The 21,038-nt window shown below is 44.0% G+C and overlaps 1 protein-coding gene across 2 annotated transcripts in view; it reads left to right on the forward strand.

Annotated features, from left to right (window-relative positions):
- The window catches only part of KDM2A (lysine (K)-specific demethylase 2A), a 153,088-nt gene continuing 132,050 nt past the window's right edge, over window positions 1-21,038 (forward strand). The window contains exons 1-2 of one of the 2 annotated variants that reach the window (XM_011986973.1): window positions 1-242; window positions 1,420-1,544. In XM_011986973.1, coding sequence (XP_011842363.1) covers window positions 1,503-1,544 — 42 coding nt within the window. In that variant the 5' untranslated portion in view covers window positions 1-242; window positions 1,420-1,502. Of the gene's footprint in view, window positions 243-1,419; window positions 1,545-11,543; window positions 11,666-21,038 lie in introns of those variants that run through there. The other variant, XM_011986974.1, reaches the window with a different exon arrangement.

Here is a 21,038-nt window from a genome sequence, read left to right on the forward strand (position 1 = left end):
GGGCTCGGCGCCGAGGGGTCGCGCTCGCCTCTCCTGACGCCTCCGACTCCCGGTCTCCAAAGCCAGAAGAGGAGGTTTGATTCAGCAACTGTTTGCTCCCTTTTCCTGGTCGCTCTGACCCTCTCTGGATACTGGGTTGATCCACGGAAAAACCGAAGACGACGTTTGGGATTTAATTATTCCTCTCAGCTTTGGAATCTTTTACTTCTCACTTGGACAAGAACTCAAGAGCAGAATCTCCGGTGAGTTCCCCCCTCCCCCCTCATTTGGAAGTTTGGTTGACTGTGTTATCCAAAGACTGAATGTAAAGTTTCTATTTCTTTTTCCGATGGGTGAACCATTGAAACGCCTTTTCCTGGGGGAGCCCAGCGACATTCGCCCTTTTTCCTCTCCGGCCCTGGCTGCTCCAAGCCCGGGTGGTCGTCGCCCAGGGGGTGCAAGCACGGTTTCCCTCCGGACTTCGGGCCAGGGCTTCCTCCGGGAGGGCTCTGCCACCAACTGCTCTCGCAAACTGTGTCATCGGGTCCTCTGGTCTCGTAGCAGTTTTGAAAGGATGCTGTTAACGTGGCTGTAATGTAGTGACAAAAACGGGGGGAACCTGCGTTCTCAATGGAAGCCATTATCCACGAGAATATTTAGAAAAAAGGAAACCCTTTCTTGGTATTGCCGATTGACCGTCGCGCCGGCCGGTCTTTTATTGCATTTTTGGACAAGATGTATTTTCCTCGTATCCATAGATGCGATCGTTTATTTTATTACTTTATCCAAAAAGATCAGATGGAATTTTGGTCCTTGATTTGCGCCTCTGAAATTTGTTTCAGAGTTGTGCACATCTTGTGTTGGGGTGGAGGGTAGATTTGAGAATGAAAAGACCCGGGGAGTCTAGAAAGGAAGGCGACGATTGTGCACGGCCTTACAGGAGGGGTATGGGAAATTGTTTTGGGGTCATTTAAATCCTAATTTCTTGTCCTCTTTTTACATAGTCTGCCCTTCTTTCCTTTAGTTTCTGATTACTGGTGAGAGAGAACTAATTTGGTTAGGATTGGGATTAGTTCAGTGGTGTTTCACCTGGTCAGCTCTCTAGAGATAAAAGTCCTGAGCTTTTTTTTTCTTGCTGATGCTGTCACGAAGGGGATCCTTGCTAGTGGTAATCCTGTGGGGAGAAACTAGTGGTGTGGCCCATCCACAAGGAACTGAAACCAACATCTCGTTTCGTCTAGGCCTCCGACAGTTGTAATGTGATTAATGTTGAACATGACATGGAACCACTTGCCCAAAAGCAGAAAGGTCCCAAACTCATGAAGAGGAACCTGATTTTTCAGAGAACCTTTAACAGTTACCTTAAATACTCCTTTCCGTGAACAGAAAGCACAAGTTTGAGAATGAGTTCTCATTTATGCTTGTATCATTATTCTTTAGTGTTGCAATCTGGTTCCTAAGGAGGAAGAGGAAGGCAGCCCTGGAGTGGTTTCTTTACAGTAATTTCAACAGAAGAGTGAGAGATGGAACCCGAAGAAGAAAGGATTCGTTACAGCCAGAGATTGGTTAGTATTTTCTCCCCCCACCACACCCTCCAGTTTTGAAGTAGGATAACTGTTTTGTTTCCATTTGTGAATATACTATGAATCTGTGATTAAAACTTTTCAGGTGACTTTTCTGTGCACCAGAGGAGGGGGGAAGGTGTATTAATATTGAATTTGGCTTTTGGCCAAAAATATTTTATGTTTTATATATTTATCCTGTTTGGAAATGGAGTTCTATGTAGCCTTTAGCTTTTATAGAAACCATTGTATACCTAAGGATTTTGTGGATTACAATGTGACAGAGATTCCTAATTTTACAATACTGACATTGATAATACACCTGATTAAGTTAGATTAGAATATAAATTTTGGGGGCAAAGCTGTTTGAGGAAGGATAGTTGAATACATTTGTTAAGATTTGATTTGTGACTTTGAGCTGGGGAGTAGAACTATGAATTATTCTCTTTTGTTTTATAAATTAACACTTTGGTAGCTTTGAAGGGTTGTTGGGATTGATTGAAGACAGATAGAATACTGGATGCTGTTAAAGTTCTGTGTTTTGGGAGGAATGTATGAGATGTTGTTGGAAGAAATTTTAGACATGATTTGAAAGGATTAGCTTATATCTGTATACGAACACTTGGATCCTTTAAGCCATGTTTTCCTCTTAAGGTTTTCCTGTTGGAGTTTAAGAATTCAATTTTTGTTTTTCTTAGCCAAAGAGAGCTTTATTAATAGTCTCACAGTATTAATAAAAATTTGAATTTGTGTTTGAAGAGTGGGCAATGAGGAAAGCCACAGAATTGTATGTAGTATGTGAAATTTGCTGAACTGAAAGGCCTAGAAGATTACTAAAGGAATTTATGGTGGTTTTATTTGGCTCTGCATTTTAGATTGAATTTAGGAGAAAACGAATGGTTCTCCAATACATTTTCTAGTGATCCTTACTCTTTTTGAGAAAAGACTTATTATTTATTTTTATTGAGATCGAGTCTTACTCTATCGCCCAGGCTTGGAGTGCAGCAGCGTGGTCTGAGCTCACCGCAACCTCCGCCTCCCGGGTTCAAGTGATCCTCCTGCCTCAGCCTCCGAAGTAGCTGGGACTGTAGTTACAGGCCACCACGCCCAGCTCATTTTTGTATTTTTAGTAGAGAATGGAGTTTTACCATGTTGGCCAGGAAGATCTTGATCTCCTGACCTCGTGATCCACCCGCCTTGGCCTCCCAAAGTGCTGGGATTACAGACGTGAGCCACCGTACCTGGCCATGGCCTGTTTTTTATTTTTATTTATTTATTTTTATTTTTATATTGATTGATTGATTGATTGAGGCAGGGTCTGGCTCTGTTGCCCAGGCTGGAGTGCAGTGGTGCGATCTCTGCTCACTGCAAGCTCTGCCTCCCGGGTTCACGCCATTCTCCTGCCTCAGCCTCCTGAGTAGCCAGGACTATTGCGCCCGGCTAATTTTTTGTACTTTTAGTGGAGACGGGGTTTCACCATGTTAGGCAGGATGGTCTCGATCTCCTGACCTTGTGATCTGCCCGCCTCGGCCTCCCGAAGTGCTGGGATTACAGGCGTGAGCCACCGTGCCCGGCCTTTTATTTTTATTTTCATAGACAGGATCTTGCTCTGCCCAAGATGAAGTTCAGTGGTGTGATTATAACTCACTGTAGTCTCAAATTCTTGGGCTCAAGCAATCTTCCATTCCAGCCTCCTGAGTAGCTGGGACTACAGTCATGTGCCACCATGCCAGGCTAATTTTCAGATTTTTTTTTTTTTTTTCCTTAGGGACGGGGTCTTGCTATGTTGCCCATGCTAGTCTTGAACTCCTGGCCTTAAGCAATCCTCCCACCTTGGCATCACAAAGTGCTGGGATTACAAGCATGAGCCACAGTACCTGGCATATTTATTTATTTGTTTTGTGACTGCTAGAAAGGTTTGGTGTATATTGGAAAGTATATATTCAGCATGCATATATTCCGGTGAGCCTAATTTCAGAGATTTGTCTCGTTCCCAATTCATGTGTTGAGATTATAATTCTTCATCTCTAACTTTGTAGAAATTAAGCGTATCCATAGTGCAATATTGTATCGTTATGATATATATATATTTTATATTTCTTGAATTAAACTTTTCTTTGGGAACAGAAAAAGAGACGATGCCATAAAACTCCTTTCCCAGGTAGTTATTGCTATATGGAATTCACTTTTATCATGTCAAGTTGTTAGGTAGATATCTAAGGGATTTTGCAGTCCAGACTTTAAAGGAAGAGCCTTTCTAGCAAGCAAAACTTTTCACTTTTTTTTTTGAGATGGGAGTTTCACTCTTGTCACCCAGGCTGGTGTCCATTGGCACTATCTCTGCTTACTACGACCTCTTCCTCCTGGGTTCAAGTGATTCTCCTGTCTCAGCCTCCAGAGTAGCTGAGATTACAGGTGCCTACCACCACACCTGGCTGATTTTTGTATTTTTAGTAAAGGCGGGGTTTCACCTTGTTGGCCAGGCTGGTCTCGAACTCCTGACTTCTGGTGATCCGCCTGCCTCAGCCTCCCGAAGTGCTGGGATTACAGGCATGAGCTACTGCGCCCGGACTTTTGGGTTTTGTTGTTTGTTTGTTTTGAGAACGAGTCTTACTCTGTTGCACAGGCTGGAGTGCAGTGGCACTATCAGGGCTCACTTACAACCTCTGGCTCCCAGGTTCAGGTGATTCTCCTGCCTCAGCATCCCGAGTAGCTGGGACTACAGGTGCCTGCCACTACACCCAGATAATTTTTGTATTTTTAGTAAAGATGGAATTTCACCATGTTGGCCAGGTTGGTCTCGAACTCCTGACCTCAAATGATCCACCCACATCGGCCTCCCAAATTGCTGGGATTACAGGTGTGAGCCACTGTGCCCGGCTTCACTTCTTTTATTTTATTTTATTTTATTTTATTTTTTTGAGACAGAGTCTCACTCTCGCCCAGAGTGCAATGGCGCGATCTTGGCTCACTGCAACCTCTGCCTCCCGGGTTCAAACGAGTCTCCTGCCTCAGCTTCCCAAGTAGCTGCGATTACAGGTGCCTGCCACCATACCCGGCTAATTTTTTTGTATTTTTAGTTGAGACGAGGTTTCGCTACATTGGCCAGGCTGGTTTCGAACTCCTGACCTGAGGTGATCTACCCACTTCAGCCTCCCAAAGTGCTGGGATTACAGGTGCAAGCCACTGCACCTGGCCCACTTTTTTTTTTTTTTTTTTTAAAAAAAAAAACAAGGTAGGGAGGTATAGTGGGAAGGAGAGACAAGTACTCTTGACTTTTGGCAAGATTTTTTTTTTCTTTTTTTCTTTAAGTTGTAAGGTGATTGCTACCTGTTGCATACATTAATCCTTAACTAGCATATGTTTTCTTTTGTTTAATGTGCTATCTTAGCAGTGTTTGTGTAAGAGGGCACATTATATATTTGGAGGGAACTTTCTTTTTCTTTTTCTTTTTTTTTTTTTTGAGACGGAGGTTTGCTCTGTGGCCCAGGCTGGAGTGCAGTGGCGCGATCTGAGCTCACTGCAAGCTCCACCTCCCGGGTTCACACCATTCTCTTGCCTCAGCCTGAGTAGCTAGTACGACAGGCACCCGCTGCCACGCCTGGCTAGTTTTTTGTTTTTTATATTTTTTAGTAGAGGCAGGGTTTCACCATGTTAGCCAGGATGGTCTCAATGTCCTGACCTCGTGATCCGCCTGCCTCGGCCTCCCAAAATGGTGGGATTACAGGCGTGAGCCACTGCGCCTGGCCTGGAGGGAACTTTCTTATTTGTTTTTTTTTTTTTCCTTTTTTTGAGATAGGGTCTGTCTTTGTCGCCCAGTCTAGAGTGCAGTGGCGTGACCACAGGTCATAGAAGCCTCGACATCCTGGTCTCAAGTGATCTTCCCACGTCAGCTTCCCAGGTAGCTAGGACTACAACCCTGTGCCACCATGCCTGGCTAATTTTTGTATTTTTTGTAGAGGTAGGGTTTTGCCATGTTCCGAAGGCTAGTCTTGAACTCCTGGGCTCAAACGATCTGCCCACCTTGGCCTCCCAACAAGTCATTTTTGGAAAAAAAAATCAGAAATAACTAGTTAAGGGCTGGGTGTGGTGACTCACGCCTGTAATCCCATCACTTTGGGAGGCCTAGGCAGGAGGATCACCTGAGGTCAAGAGTTTGAAACCAGCCTGGCCAACATGGTGAAACCCTATCTCTACTAAAAATACAAAAATTAGCTGGGCACTGGGGGTGGTGGTGCGTGCCTGTAATCCTAGCTACTGGGGAGGCTGAGGCAGGAGAATCACTTGAACCCACGAGGTTGCACTGAGCTGAGATTGCGCCACTGCACTCCAGCCTGGGTGACAGTGAGACTCCATCTCAAAAAAAAAAAAAAAAAAATTAGCCGGGCGTGGTGTAGGGTGCCTGTAATCCCAGCTACTCAGGTGGCTCAGTCAGGAGAATCACTTGAACCTGAGAGGCAGAGGTTGCAGTGAACCGAGATCACACCGTTGCACTCTGGCCTGGGTGACTGAGCGAGACTCCCGCCTCAAAAAAAAAAAAAAAAAAAAAAAGAGCCAAGGGCCCTGTCTCATGCCTGTAATCCCAGAACTTTGGGAGGCCGAGGCGGGCCCATCACCTGAGGTTGGGAGATTGAGACCAGCCTGACACAACATGGAGAAACCCCTTCTCTCCTGAAAATACAAAATTTACCGAGTGTGGTGGTGTATACCTGTAATCCCAGCTACTGGAGGCTGAGGCAGGAGAATCACTTGAACCCACGAGACAGGTTGCACTGAGCCAAGATCATGCTGTTGCACTCCAGCCTGGGGAACCAGAGCAAAACTCCATCTAAAAAAAAAAAAAAAAAGGAATAACTAGTTTTAAAAAGTTGTTTTTTGCCAGTTATGGTGACTCACACCTATACTCCTAGCACTTTGGGAGGCTGGGGAGGGAGGATTACTTGAGTGCAGGAGTTCGAGACCAGTCTGGGCAACATAGACCCCCATTTCTCACACAGATTGTTTTTTGGCTGGGCGCGGTTGCTCAGGCCTGTAATCCCAGCAGTTTGGGAGGCCGAGGTGGGTGGATCACTTGAGGTCAGGAGTTTGAGACCAGCCTGACCAACAAGGTGAAACCCTGTCTCTACTAAAAATACAAAAATTAGCCGGGCGTGGTGGCAGGCGCCCATGGTCCCAGCTACTCAGGAGGCTGAGACAGGAGATTTGCTTGAACCCAGGAGGTGGAGGTTGCAGTGAGCTGAGATAGCACCACTGCACTCCAACCTGGGCGACAGAGCGAGACTCTGTCTCAAAAAAAAAAAAAGAAAAAAAGAAAAAAAAAGGGTTGTTTTTCCAAGCTTCGTTATTTACTTATTACATGTGGAAAAGAAATGCGCCTTTCAAGATGATGTATATGTGTAGATTTGGAACGTAAGCTACACTTTCTGGAACTAGAATATTTTGCATTGTTGGAGTTGAACAGCTAGGAATTGTCAAGGTGTATAAACAATGTTTGGCTTCTGTTAAGCAAGACTTAATTTTTTTTTAGGTAATGAAAATATTAGTACTTTTGTATATAGATTGCCAGAACAAAGCCAGATCTCTGAGGCGAGTTTGTATACCTGAGGAGGTACTCAAGTGGGAGGGATAGAAGCTTCCTTTTGATGCCGGGGTGGGTTGTTCTGAGGTAACAATGATTTATTTCTGTATTTCTTTTTTTTTGGAGACAGGGTGTTACTCTGTTGCACAGGCTAGAGTGCAGTGGTGTGATCATAGCTCATTGTAGCTTCAACCGCCTGGCTCAAGTGATCCTCCCATCTCAACATGGGACTGTAACTGGGACTACAGGCATGTGCCACCATACCTGGCTAATTTTTAATTTTTTCTGTAAAGGCAGGCTCTCCCTGCTCAGGCTGTTCAGGCTGGTCTGGTTTTTTTTGCTCAGTCTGGTCTTGAACTCCCAGACTCACTTGCTAGGATTACAGGTGTGAGCCACTATGCCTGGTGTGCTTGTCAATCTTGATGAAATTGAGAGCTTTTAGCACTTTCGTCTAGCAAAAAAAATAAAAAACAAATGGAGAGCTTTTCTAAAAGATGTTATTATATTATCACATATTCAATCCTGTTAACTTGTCTTACATATAATTCTCTATGAAATAGCTAAATCATTTATCTGTTGCAAGGAACTGGGGCCGCTGAAACTCTGGTAATAGTCCCACCTTTCCTTGGGTTACCCTTGAAAGTGTCTCCCCAAATTCAGCAGCGATTACCAGATTATCTTTTTTTAAATTTAATTTTTTTTTTTTTTTTGAGGTGGAGTTTTGCTCTTGTTGCCCAGGCTGTAGTGCAATGGTGCAATCTGGGCTCACCGCAACCTCCCCCTCCCGGGTTCAAGCGATTCTCCTGCTTCAGCCTCCAAGTAGCTGGGATTACAGGCATGCATCACCGTGCCCGGCTAATTTTGTATTTTAAGTAGATATGGGGTTTCACGATGTTAGCCAGGCTGGTTTCAAACTCCTGGCCTCAGGCAATCTGTCCTCCTGGGCCTCCCAAAGTGCTGGGATTACAGGCGTGAGCTACCATGCCTGGCCCTCTTTTTTTTTTTTTTTCCTATACGGGGTCTTACTCTGTTGCCCAGGCTAGAGTGCAATGGCACTACCGCTGCAGCATCAGCCTCCCCAGGTGATCCTCTTACCTCAGTCTCCTGAGTGGCTTGGACCACAGATACATGCCACCACACCTGGCTTATTTTTAAAATCTTTCTGGAGACAGGTTTTCACTTGTTGCCCAGGCTGGTCTTGAACTCCTGGGCTTAGGTGATCCTCTCTCCTGCCTGGAGGCCTCTCCAGCCTCCCCAGGTCTTGGGATTGTAAGTGTGAGCCACTGCACCTGGTCCCCCTTCCCACCCTGAGGTCTTTTTGACTGGGAATGGACTAAGTAAAATAGAATATTTATTTTAAGCCTTTTTTTTTTCTAGTATGAAAGTATAACGTTAACTAGAAAAAATTATATGTGGTCTACATTGTTGAATTAGTTTATTTCTAATTATTTTATGAGGTTTAGTCTTTAGTCTGTGTTGGTAGAGAGCACACTGGTCTCATTGTTGCGGCCTCCCTCCTAATAAATGTAGGAAGAACTTGACCATTTTTGAGTGATTCAAAAATGCAGATAATGATGGAGCTAATTTTTTATTCTTACATGTCAGTCTTCCACAGTAAGCTATATTTTGGGCCCGTTGAATGAGGGTTATATTTAAGCCCTATCATTTTCTGTTTTATTTTGCTGAGCACTAATCACTACTGTACTTTGTGTATAGCTTCCCACTAGAGTATAAGCTCCTTGAAAGTTGGGACGTCGTTTTTGTTGATGCTATGTGCTAGATGCTTCAAATAGGGCCTAACACATAGCAAGTGCTGAATAAGTATTTGTCGATACTGTTGAAAGCCCTAATATATGCTCTTTTTTGCTACCAATTTTCTTGAATGCCAGTAGTAAGCCACTAGAGTGGAGGAGGGTCTGGATGCAGTGGCTCACACCTGTGGTCCCAGCTACTCAGGAGGTTGAGGCAGAAGTATCACTTGAGCCCAGGGGCTTAAGGCTGTGGTGAGCTATGACTGTGCCAGTGCACTCCAGCTTGGGCTACAGAGCAAGACCCTGTCTCTAAAAAAATTAATAAATTAGAATAGAGGACACTTTGGCAGGTAGGGATGTAGAGGATATCTGGATATTGGGTCTTGCAGCGTAGATAAGAACCAGAGACCTAAACTGTAACAAATAAAAATGTATGCGTAGCACACATCTCAGAATACCACATTGATGGTATTTGGTATTCGGACCGTTAGAACAAATAATAAAGTGTCTAGTTGACTTTAAAAGTTTAGTGTGGCCAGATGTGGCTTACACTTGTAATCCCAGCACTTTGGGAGGCCAAGGGGAGTAGATTGCTTGACGTCAGGACTTCAAGACCAGCCTGACCAACATGGTGAAACCCTGTCTCTACTAAAAATACAAAAATTAGCCGGGCGTAGTGGCACCACATGCCTGTAATCCCAGCTACCCAGGAGGCTGAGACAGGAGAATCGCTTGAACTCGTGAGGCAGAGGTTGCCGTCAGCTGAGATCATGCCACTGCACTCCAGCCTGGGTGACAGAGACTCCGTCTCAAAAAATTAAAAAAAAAAAAAAAAGTAAAGTTTAGTCTGAATTTTAAGCTCTCCTATTCTTTTTTTTCCCCCCTTTTGTGAGACAGTTTCACTATGGTCACTCAGGCTGGAGTGCAATGGCGTGATCTCGGCTCACTGCAACCTCCGCCTCCCGGGTTCAACCGATTCTTCCGCCTCAGTCTCCCTAGTAGCTGGGATTACAGGTGCCCGCCACCCCCGCCTGGCTGATTTTTGTATTGTTTTAGTAGAGACAGGGTTTCACCATGTTGGTCAGGCTGGTCTCAAACTCCTGACCTCCAGTGATCCGCCCACCTCGGCCTCCCAAAGTGTTGGGATTACAGGCATGAGCCACCGTGCCCGGCCTTAGGTTCCCTTGTTCTAACCCTGTCCTAAACTGTGCCTAGGTTTTGCTGACCTTTAGACAGCCTTAAAGCTGTGAAGTTGCAAGTGATGATGTTTGTGTTATTCTCAGATCTTGGTTTTGGTTATTAAGTCAAGGAATTGATACATTACGTATATCATGTAGATAGACATACATTCTTTATATCTTTCTATTTTGGGGGGGTAATGGACACTATTAATTAGGTTTCATTAATTTTCTCTGTTTATCTCACTTTGGGAATAGTACTTTATTTTTGCATTGCACTTTCACATCAAAAAGAGTTAAAATTCAGTAAAAATTTATTATATGTCAGATAGTAGGCTAGGTTCTTTCATATATATTACCTTATTTAATTCTCAAAAGAACTTTGTAAGGTAGATGGTATAGTTTTAAATCTTGATTTTTTTTTTTTTTAAATAATGGAGAGAGAGGCCCAGAGAGGGGCCATGACTTGCCCAAGATCACAGAGTTGGTAAGAGGTGAAACCAGACCTTGAACTCAGGTACCCTGACTCCAAACTCCAAGTTTCTTCTGTCATATCATCCAGTGTCTCTTATGTACTTTATACAGAAAACAGGCTGAGTGCAGTGGTTCACGCCTGTAATCCCAGCACTTTGTGAGGCCGAGGCGGGCAGATCACCTGTGGTCAGGAGTTCGAGACTAGCCTGGTCAACATGACGAAACCCCATCTCTACTAAAAATACAAAATTAGCTGGGCATGGTGGTGCACACCTGTAGTCTGAGCTACTCGGGATGCTGAGGTGGGAGAATTGCCTGAACCCGGAAGGTGGAAGCTGCAGTGAGCTGAGATCACGCCATCGCATTCCAGCCTGGGTGACAATAGTGAAACTCCATCTCAAATAATAATAATAATAACTACTCTTACTGCACTGTGTGTAGGCTGAGTACTTTCTCTTTTTTTGAGGCTACTTTAATATTTTCTTTTTTTTTTTTTTTGAGATGGAGTTTCGCTCTTGTCGCCCAGGTTGGAGTGTAGTGGTGCGATCTTAGTTCACTGCAACCTCTGCCTCCCAGGTTAAGGCGATTCTGCTGTCTCAGCCTCCCTAGTAGCTGAGATTACAGGTGTGTGCCACCATGCCTGGCTAATTTTTGTATTTTTAGTAGAGATGGGGTTTTACCATATTGGCCAGGCTGGTCTGGAACTTCTGACCTCAGGTGATCCACCTGCCTTGGTCTCCCAGAATACTGAGATTGCAGGCATGAACCACCACTCCCCGCCTACTTTAACATTTTCTCCCTGACGTCTGTCTGCTTAACATCCTGAATGAGATAGCTATAAATATTTGATAGCCAGTGTTTGATCATGTTTCAAAAAAAGATGGTACATTCTTTCTTTTCATGAACTTTGAACTTATTGCACTTGATCTGTTAAAATAGCAGTATTGTGCAGTTTGTGTGTATGTCAAGGCTTTTATTTATGTATGTCACTCATATCCTTGTTTTCTGTTTTAAATTTTAGGTTCTTGGGGTTTTTCTCTGTCTGTGAGTACTTGGTAAAAAGTTAAACCCTAAAGATAAAAGGCAGCAAATAGTGACCAAACGAATGTTTTTGGCAAATACATTGGTGAAGGCCTCCTTCAGGTAGGTAGAGAGGAGGAGGGAAGAGGGTGGCCTTTCAGGTGGTAAAGACAGCATAAGCTTTATACTACTACTATAAGGCCTATTCTGTGGATCTCTGATGGATGAGCAGTACTAAAGTAGGTGGTGTCTTTTGAGGGGCACTGCTGATAATGTTGGGTAGAAATTTTAAACAACTTTGAAAGCCAAGTATGGACATAGCCATTAGTTTTTTTTTTTTTTTTTTTTTTTTTTTTTTTTGTTTGTGGATATGGAGTCTCACTGCGACGTCCAGGCTGGAGTGCAATGGCATGATCTCGGCTCACTGTAACCTACACTTCTTGGGTTCAAGCGATTCTCCTGCCTCAGCCTCCTGAGTAGCTGGGATTACAGGCACACACCACCATGCCCAGCAAATTTTTTGTATTTTCAGTAGAGACGGGGTCTCACTATTATTGGCCAGGCTGGTCTGGAACTTCTGACCTCAAATCATCCGCCCGCCTCGGCCTCCCAAAGTGCTGGGATTACAGGCATGAGCCACTGCACCCAGCCGGTTTGTTTTTAATAGTGATGTGGCCAAAGTGACGTTTTGGGAGTAATACTTACAGTTTCGGGTCAGGGGTGGTCTAGAAGGATGTTCAAATAGCTTACCTTTTGAGGTGACAGGAACCCTGAACTCTTAAGGCAGTGGTTTTCAAAGTGTAGGTCTCTCATTAGCAACATGAGCATTACCTGGGTGTCTGGGAACATGTTAGAATGCCAATTCTTGGACCCCACCCCAAACTTACTGAACTAGAAACTCTGGAGCTGGGACCCAGCATTCTGTGTTTTAACAAGGCAGGTGATTTTGATACATGCAAAAGTTTGAGAAACATTGCTGTAGGTTATAGGTAGAAATGGAAAGGAAGAGATAGAAGCAAGACATATTGGCAGTGAAGGACTGACTAAACTTTGTAACCGATGGATAGCAGCATGTTATAATAGAGAAGAGTACTTAATTGGGGATGTTGAGCCTTGAGTTTTAGTATCAAGTCTCTTACCAACTGTACTTTTATTTTTATTTATTTATTTATTTTTTGAGACAGAGTTTTGCTCTTGTTGCCCAGGCTAGAGTGTAGTGGTGTGATCTCAGCTCACTGCAATGTCTGCCTCCCCGGTTCAAGCCATTCTCCTGCCTCAGCATCCCAAGTAGCTGGGATTACAGGCATGCACCACCATGCCGGGCTAATTTTGTGTTTTTTTAGTAGAGATGGTGTTTCACCATGTTGGTCAGGCTGATCTCAAACTCCTGACCTCAAGTGATCTACCTGCCTTGGCTTCCCAAAGGGCTGGGATTACAGATGTGAGCCACTGTGCCTAGCCTATTTTTAGTTTTTGTTTTGAGACAGAGTCTCGCTCTGTTGCCCAGGCTAGAGTGCAGAGTGGCCTGATCTCTGCTCACTGTAACCTCCACCTCCTGAGTTCAAATGATTCTCCTGTCTCAGCCTCTCGAGTAGCTTGGATTACAGGCTCCCGCCACCACGCCCGGCTAATTTTTGTATTTTTAGTAGAGACGGGGTTTTGCCATGTTGGCCAGTCTGGTCTTGAACTCCTGACCTCAGGTGATCTGCCCTCCTCGGCCTACCAAAGTGCTGGGATTACAGGCATGAGCCACCGCACCTGGCCTCCAACTGTGGGTTTTTTTTTTTTTTTTTTTTTTTTTTTGAGAGGGAATCACACTCTCTCCCAGGCTGACGTGCAGTGGCGCCATCTCGGGTCACTCTAACCTCTGCCTCCCAGGTTCAGGCGATTGTCCTGCATCTGCCAGCTGGGTTTAAAGCCGTGCACCACCATGCCCAGGTAATTTTTGTATTTTTAGTAGAGACGGGGTTTCACCATGTTGGTCAGGCTGGTCTCGAACTCCTGACCTCGTGATCCTCCTGCCTCGGCCTCCCAAAGTGCTGGGATTACAGGCGTGTGCCACCATGCCCAGCACCAGCTGTGGTTTTAAACAAGAAAACTGACCTGTCCTTGTCGAAGTTGTACAGCATGCTTTCTGAGGATTTTGGAGGCAAAGACAAATGAAATGTTAAGGTAGGCTTTGGGATTTAGCTTGGATTACCAGGAAGGCCGGGGGAAAGATTTTTTGCAACTGTGAGGAGAGAATATGAGTGGATGAGGCTTTAGACAGTTGGAGATACTAGAAGATTTATTTAAAGCAGATTCTTAACTGGGGATGATTTTGCCCCCAAGGAAACATTTAGCAGTGGACATTTCTGATGGTCAGACTGGGGTAGTGCTACTGGTGATTTAATGAGTAGAGGCTAGGAATGCTGCTGAAGCATCTGCAGTGCACAGGACAGCCCTAACTACAATGAATTAACAGATCCAGAATGTCAAAAGTACAAGGTTGACAAACCCTGATATAAAGGGGAACACCCAGGTTATGTGTTTCCATCCTAATTATCTAGTGCTCATTTTATAATTTTATTTTTTAAATTTTTCTTTATTTACTTATTTTTGAGACAGAGTCAATCTATTGCCGAGGCTGGAGTGTAGTGGTGCGATCTCGGCTCACTTCAACCTCTGCCTCTTGGGTTCAAGCGATTCTCCTCCCTCAGCCTCCTGAGTAGCTGGGATTACAGGTATGCGTCGCCATACCCAGCTAATGTTTATATTTTTAGTAGAGACAAGGTTTCGCCGTGTTGACTAGGCTAGTCTTGAACTTCTGACCTCAGGTGATCCACCCGCCACAGCCTCCCAAAGTGCTGGGACTGCAAACGTGAGCCACCTTGCCCAGCCTTAAATTTTAGATAAATCTAACAGAACATCTCAAAAGCAACCTCACATTGTGTTTCCCACATCATGCTTGGCAAAAGTAAGCATGAAGCCCTTTTTTTGTTGTTGAATTTTCACAAAACTAACTTCATGGTCATGACAATTCTCAACCTAGTTGCATATTTTCTTTACTCTTTTTAATATACTCAAAGATCAACTTATTTTGGTAACGTAAGCATTCACTGTCTAGGCATCAGTCATTAAGCTACAGCGGATCAGGTTTTTGTGTGTGTGTGTTTTCCCTGAGATGGAGTTTCACTCTTGTTGCCCAGGCTAGAGTGCAATGGCGCGATCTCGGCTCACCACAACCTCCGCCTTCTGGGTTCAAGCGGTTCTCCTGCCTCAGCCTCCCGAGTAGCTGGGATTACAGGTATGCACCACCATGCCCAGCTAATTTTGTATTTTTAGTAGAGACGGGGTTTCACCATGTTAGTCAGGATGGTTTCGATCTCGATCTCCTGACCTCGTGATCCACCCGCCTTTAGTAGAGACGGGGTTTCACCATGTTAGTCAGGATGGTTTCGATCTCTTGACCTTGTGATCCACCTGCCTCATGATCCACCTGCCTCGGCCTCCAAAAGTGTTGGGATTACAAGTGTGAGCCACCACGCCCGGTGCAGATTTCCTTTTGATACTCTCTTTGAAGGATAGGGAAATGAGATAAAAGTTGTGGTGCTGTTGTGAGCAAATGTTAAAATATTTTTAATTGCCCTGTGGCTGAAGGCTGCACGATCACTCTGAAAAACTGCCTCATGAGCTGATTGTAGTCCTCAGCCTTAATTCATCTCTTTAGATCCTGGATCACAGACGTTAGAAACTTTTTTGTGTGTCAAGGCAGTAATCTGGCCAACTTGTTTCTGAAAGTGACCTCAAGATAATATATATTCATAAATGTAGTGATCATTTTATAATAGTTTTATAGTTTCCACAGTACTCCTTTGTCTCTTGTGTCTTTTTGTCGTTTTAGTCTTTTGGTCATCACCATCTTAGTCTTCTGAATATCACCATTCTTAGGGTTGCCAGAACTTGTGGACAGTGCTACATGTTGGATAATCCCAAAAGTTGCCATTCACGTATCTTAATCTATGTGAATAAAGACGCCCTTGGAGTTCAACGGTGCACACCCTGTAGAACTATGCATTGATGTTTCTACCCATGACTGAAGGGTAGATTCTAGATAGTTCACCCTGTCATATACTTCCATTACATTCTGTGTTTACCTTTGTAGCCTTTGTGTAACTATAGTTAACATTACTAGTGTAAGTATTTTTGTTTAATATCTGACTTTTTCACCAGGCCAGAAACCTTTTTTGGGGGATAAGGTAAAGGAAAAGTCAACTGCAGATTTGAAACTAGGAGATAAAAGCCCAATCTCACGGATAATAGCACACATCAATCAAATGTATACTGTGTGCTTGGTACTGGCATTTTCCATATACCCACTAATTTAATTCTCAAGAACCCTTTGAAATGGATTCTTTGATTCCGATTTTACAGTTTTGGAAACAGATCCAAAGTGCAGTTAAGTGTCTCAGGTTATCCAGGTAAAGGACAGAGCCAGGATTCAAAGTAAACAGACTGGTGATTCCAGAGCATACTAAGCTATACTGCCTCTTCATCAACTTTGCTGGGACATAGTTTATAAATGTTTTGCTGATGAATTCAGGGTGTTTCCCAAGTCATCTGTTCTCATTCAGGAGATTCATTCACTTAAACAAATGTTTGTTGAGTGCTTATGTTGTGCTAAGCATTTTATTTGGGTCTTCCAAATGCTGTGGTTTCAGATAATGCTGAGTGCTTTGAAGAAATTACAAGGATGATGAGATACTTGTAGGATGGAGAATTCCTTGAGATTGAGTGATCAGTGAAAGGCTTCTTAAGAAGGTGGCGTTTTGTACTGAGACCTGAGTGATGAACAGCCAATCTTGTGACGTTCAAGGGCTCCAGGGACCAGATCTGGGGCCCTAGGTATAGGGAACAGGCAATGCAAAGCCCAAAGGTAGGAATGAAAAAATAATACTGAGCATTTAACCATGTCCACATACCATGTAGAGCTCTGGCTTACAGTAATGGATGAGACAGATATGGTCCCTCTGTCATGGAGCTTCTGGTCTGGTGGAAAAGTCAGACATTAAACAAATGCTAGTAATGTTAATTATAGTTACACAAAGGGCTACGAAGGTAAACATAGGCTTCAATGAGAGTATATGATAGAGTGAGCTAATCTAGCCTTCAGTAGTGGGTAGAAACATCAGAGAATCCTGAGAAAGCCTTTGAAGTTGAGACCTGAAGGGTGACTAGGAGGTAACCAGGCAAAGATGCAGAGTGATTAGCACATGCAGAAACTCTTAAGGTTGGAAAGAATTAGACATGTTTGAGAAACCTGCCAACCAACTAAACAAAACACCAAAAAGCCGTTGTAACTGAAGAGACCTAAGTAGAGGAGAGAGTTAAAATCTTGACAGGGTAGACAGGTCAGATCAAATAGGGCATTATCCTGAAGCCATTGGGAAGGCAGAAGTTCAGCAGAGTAGTAATGCGTTTGGACCAGCGTCAGGGAGAGGGCAAGAATAGATTTGAGGAGATGTTAGGAGGCTACTGTATTGGTTCAGGTAAGATAGTGATGTGGTATGGTTGAGTGCTGGCAGAATTAGAGAGGAGATTGATTCTGTGATGGAGAGTCTATGATTGATTCTATGATTGAGAAATATATATGAAATAGAATCATAAGATTTTTCATTGAATGTTTTGAGGGTCAGTGTAAAGGAGGTAAATATAAGTACGACTCCCAAGCTTTCTTAGTGCATGGCTTATAATACAGTTCTTTTATTGAAATAGGGTACACTGAAGGAAGAGCAGGTTTGGGGACTGAGCAAAGGAGCATAAGTTCAGTTTTGAGAAAGTTTGAAAAGGTTGAATGTGAATGCTTGTGAAATGTCACAGTAGAACTGTTGAGTAGTTAATTGGGTATGATTCTGGGCCTAAGGAAGGGCTTACTGGCATATGATTGGGTCTTTTTTTTTTTTTTTTTTTTTGAGAAGGGGTCTTGCTCTGTTGCCCAGGCTGGAGTGTAGTGGTGAGATCTCAGCTCACTGCAACCACTGACTTCCAGGTTCAAGTGATTCCCCTGCCATAGCATCCTGAGTAGCTTGGCCTACAGGTGCATGCCACCATGCCTGGCTAATTTTTGTATTTTTAATAGATACTGGGTTTCACCATGTTGGCCAGGCTGGTCTCGAACTCCTCATCTCAAGTGATCTGCCTGCCTTGGCCTCCCAAAGTACTGGGATTACAGGTGTGAGCCACTGCCCCTGGCCTCAGGTATCTTTTCTGTTATCTATTTATTTTTTCTTAAGACAGAGTCTAGCTCTCCCCCAGGCCGGAGTGCAGTGATGCGATTCAGCTCACTGCAACCTCCGCCCCCCAGGTTCAAGCAAATCTCTTGCCTCAGCCTTCTTCTGAGTAGCTGGGACTACAGGTGCACGCCACCACGGCCGGCTAATTTTTTGTATTTTTAGTAGAGATGGGGTTTTACCATGTTGCCCAGGCTGCTCTCAAACTCCTGAGCTCAGGCAGTCTGCCTGCCTTGGCCTCCCAGAGTCTAGGATTACAGGCGTGAACCACTGTGCCTGGACTTTTCTATTATTTCTTAATTTGTTTTTGTTTGTCTTTTTTTTAAGACAGAGTTTTGTACAGTGGTGCGATCTTGACTCACTGCAACCTCTGCCTCCCAGGTTCAAGCGATTCTCCTGCCTCAGCCTCCTGGGTAGCTGGGACTATGGGCATGCACCACCATGCCTGGCTAATTTTTGTAGGGTTTCATCATCTTGGCCAGGCTGGTCTCGAACTCCTGACCTCGTGATCCACCCGCCTCGACCTCCCAAAGTGCTGGGATTACAGGCGTGAACCACCGCACCTGGCCTTCTATTATTTCTTATGTTGTGCTTTCAAAGTTCTGATTATGGTCTTTCCATCTTCTGTGACTTTCCCACTCTGTAAAGTCACTAGTGGTGTGGGATGGACACTGGACTTCGGTTCATGAAATCTGCTTTTGAATTTCAGCGTATAAACTCTATAGTATTACTTAACCTTGATGAACTTTTTCGTTTGTGGAATAGTGAAAAGAAAACTCACTGTTTGGGGCCGGGTGTGGTGGCTCATGCCTGTAATCCCAGCACTTTGGGAGGCCAAAGTGGGCGGATCATGAGGTAAGGAGATCGAGACCATCCTGGCTAACACGGTGAAAGCCCATCTGTACTAAAAAAATGCAAAAAAATTAGTTAGGCGTCGTGGCGGGTGCCTGTAGTCCCAGCTACTCGGGAGGCTAGGCAGGAGAATGGCGTGAACCTGGGAGGCGGAGCTTGAAGTGAGCCAAGGTGGAGGTTGCAGTGACCAGAGATCATGCCACCGCAATCCAGCCTGAGTGACAGAGCAGGACTCTCTGTTAAAAAACAACAACAACAAAAAAAACAACTCACTATTTGGAAATAGTTTCTAAGTGCTTGGTTAACTTTAAAGGGTTTGCCATTGTAGACCCCAACTCCCTAGCCTGATACTCAGGCCCCAGTTGACTGTCACATGTTCCGGTCAAACCAAGCTGCCCACTTGTTTTTTTTCCACATACATGTGATATCCTGTCTCTCAGTCCCTACCCTAGTTTTCATCCTCTAAAGTCCATTTGAAATACTGTGTTTTGAAGGAAACCTGTTTTTCTGAGTCCTCATAATTTTTTCTCTCTTTCTCTCATGATATCTAACTGGATATAAAATAGAAAGTTTATGGCCAGGTGGCATGGTGGCTCACGCCTGTAATCCCAGCACTTTGAGGGGGCTGAGGCGGGTGGATCACTTGAGGTCAGGAGTTCGAGACCAGCCTGGCCAACATGGTGAAACCCCGTCTCTACTAAAAATACAAAAAATTGGCGTGGTGGTAGGCACCTGTAGTCCCAGCTACTCAGGAGGCTGAGGCAGGAGAATGGCGTGAACCCGGGAGGCGGAGCTTGCAGCGAGCCGAGATGGCGCCACTGCAGTTCAGCCTGGGTGACAGAGTGAGACTCTGTCTCAAAAAAAAAATGCAAAAATTAGCCGGGCGTGGTGGCAGGCACCTGTAATCTCCGCTACTTGGGAGACTGAGGCAGGAGAATCGCTTGAACCTGGGAGACAAAGGTTGCAGACTCCATCTCAAAAAAAAAGCATGATAGCATGATACGATTTAAATCATTGCGACTCTTTATTTTACTGGTTAGTTAATAATGCATGATATCATGACAACAATGTAGAATGTAATAAAATTAATTCATTTCATTCAGTGGTTACATGCTGATAGTAATACTGTAAATTATTATTGGGAAGGTAGTGGTCAGAATACAGTCAGAGAAGGGAAGTCCAGGACTAAGAATTTGCTGTATCTAATTGCCCCACTTACTCTAGTCATTAGTGAAAAGAGGAACTGACTGTTTAATGTCCCTTGAGACTGTCCAGTTACCTTTGTCTTGCTCACTAGACTTTTTTTTTTTTTTTAAAAGAGATGGGGTCTCACTATTTTCGCAAGCTGGTCTTAAACTCCTGAGCTCAAGTGGTCTTCCCACCTCAGCTCTGGGCTACTTTCATAATTAGTTTGTTTCTTTTTTTTTTCTTTCTTTCTTTTTTTTGAGATGGAGTCGTCTTCTGTCACCCAGGCTGGAGTGCAGTGGCATGATCTCGGCTCCCTGCAACCTCTGCCTCCTGGGTTCAGGCAATTCTTCTGCCTCAGCCTCCTGAGTAGCTGGGACTACAGGCGTGTGCCACCATGCCCAGCTAATTTTTGTATTTTTTGGTAGGTTGGCCAGGCTGGTCTCAAACTCCTGGCCTCAAGTGATCTGCCTGCCTTGGCCTCCCAAAGTGCTGGGATTATAGGCATGAGCCACTGTGCCTGGCTTGTTGCAGGTTCTTATAGTATAGAATACTGCTTATGTGTAGCACTTACCAAAGTTACCATTTTATATTTCTTTGGATTATTGTTTGATTGTTTCACTGTTAGGGTATACACATCATTAAAGGCTGCTGTCCTGTCTTTTCTCACCATTTCATCACCATGTTTGATGTAATGCTTTATTAGGTGCTTAATGTTTTGTTTTGTTTCCTATGAATGTTCATATCTAAAATGCTCTTTCTGCAGCCTCGTTCTTTTTTCTGGATAAGTTCCTAATTACCTTCCAGGGCTCCCCGAGATTGACCTTCTCTTGCATTCTCCTCCTTTATATTCCCAGGGATACTTTATATGTATTTCTGTTGTGGGACCAGTTACTTTGTATTATGTGTTGCTTAATGTTGGGGCTGTGTCCTGAGAAATGTGTCATTAGGCGATTTCGTCATGTAAACATCAGAGAATATGCTTGCACAAACCTAGATGGCATAGCTTACTACACACCTAGACAATGTGATACAGCCTGTTACTCTTAGGCTACAAACCTGTACAGCATGTTACTTTATATCGAATATTGTAGGGAATTTTAGCACAAGTATATGTATTTGTGTTTTCCTAAACATAGAAAAGGCACACTAAAACTATAGTTTTTTGGTTTTTTTTTTTTTTTTTTTTT

The sequence above is a fragment of the Mandrillus leucophaeus genome, unplaced genomic scaffold (assembly GCF_000951045.1).
Source record: "Mandrillus leucophaeus isolate KB7577 unplaced genomic scaffold, Mleu.le_1.0 Scaffold30, whole genome shotgun sequence".
Lineage (NCBI taxonomy): Eukaryota > Metazoa > Chordata > Mammalia > Primates > Cercopithecidae > Mandrillus > Mandrillus leucophaeus.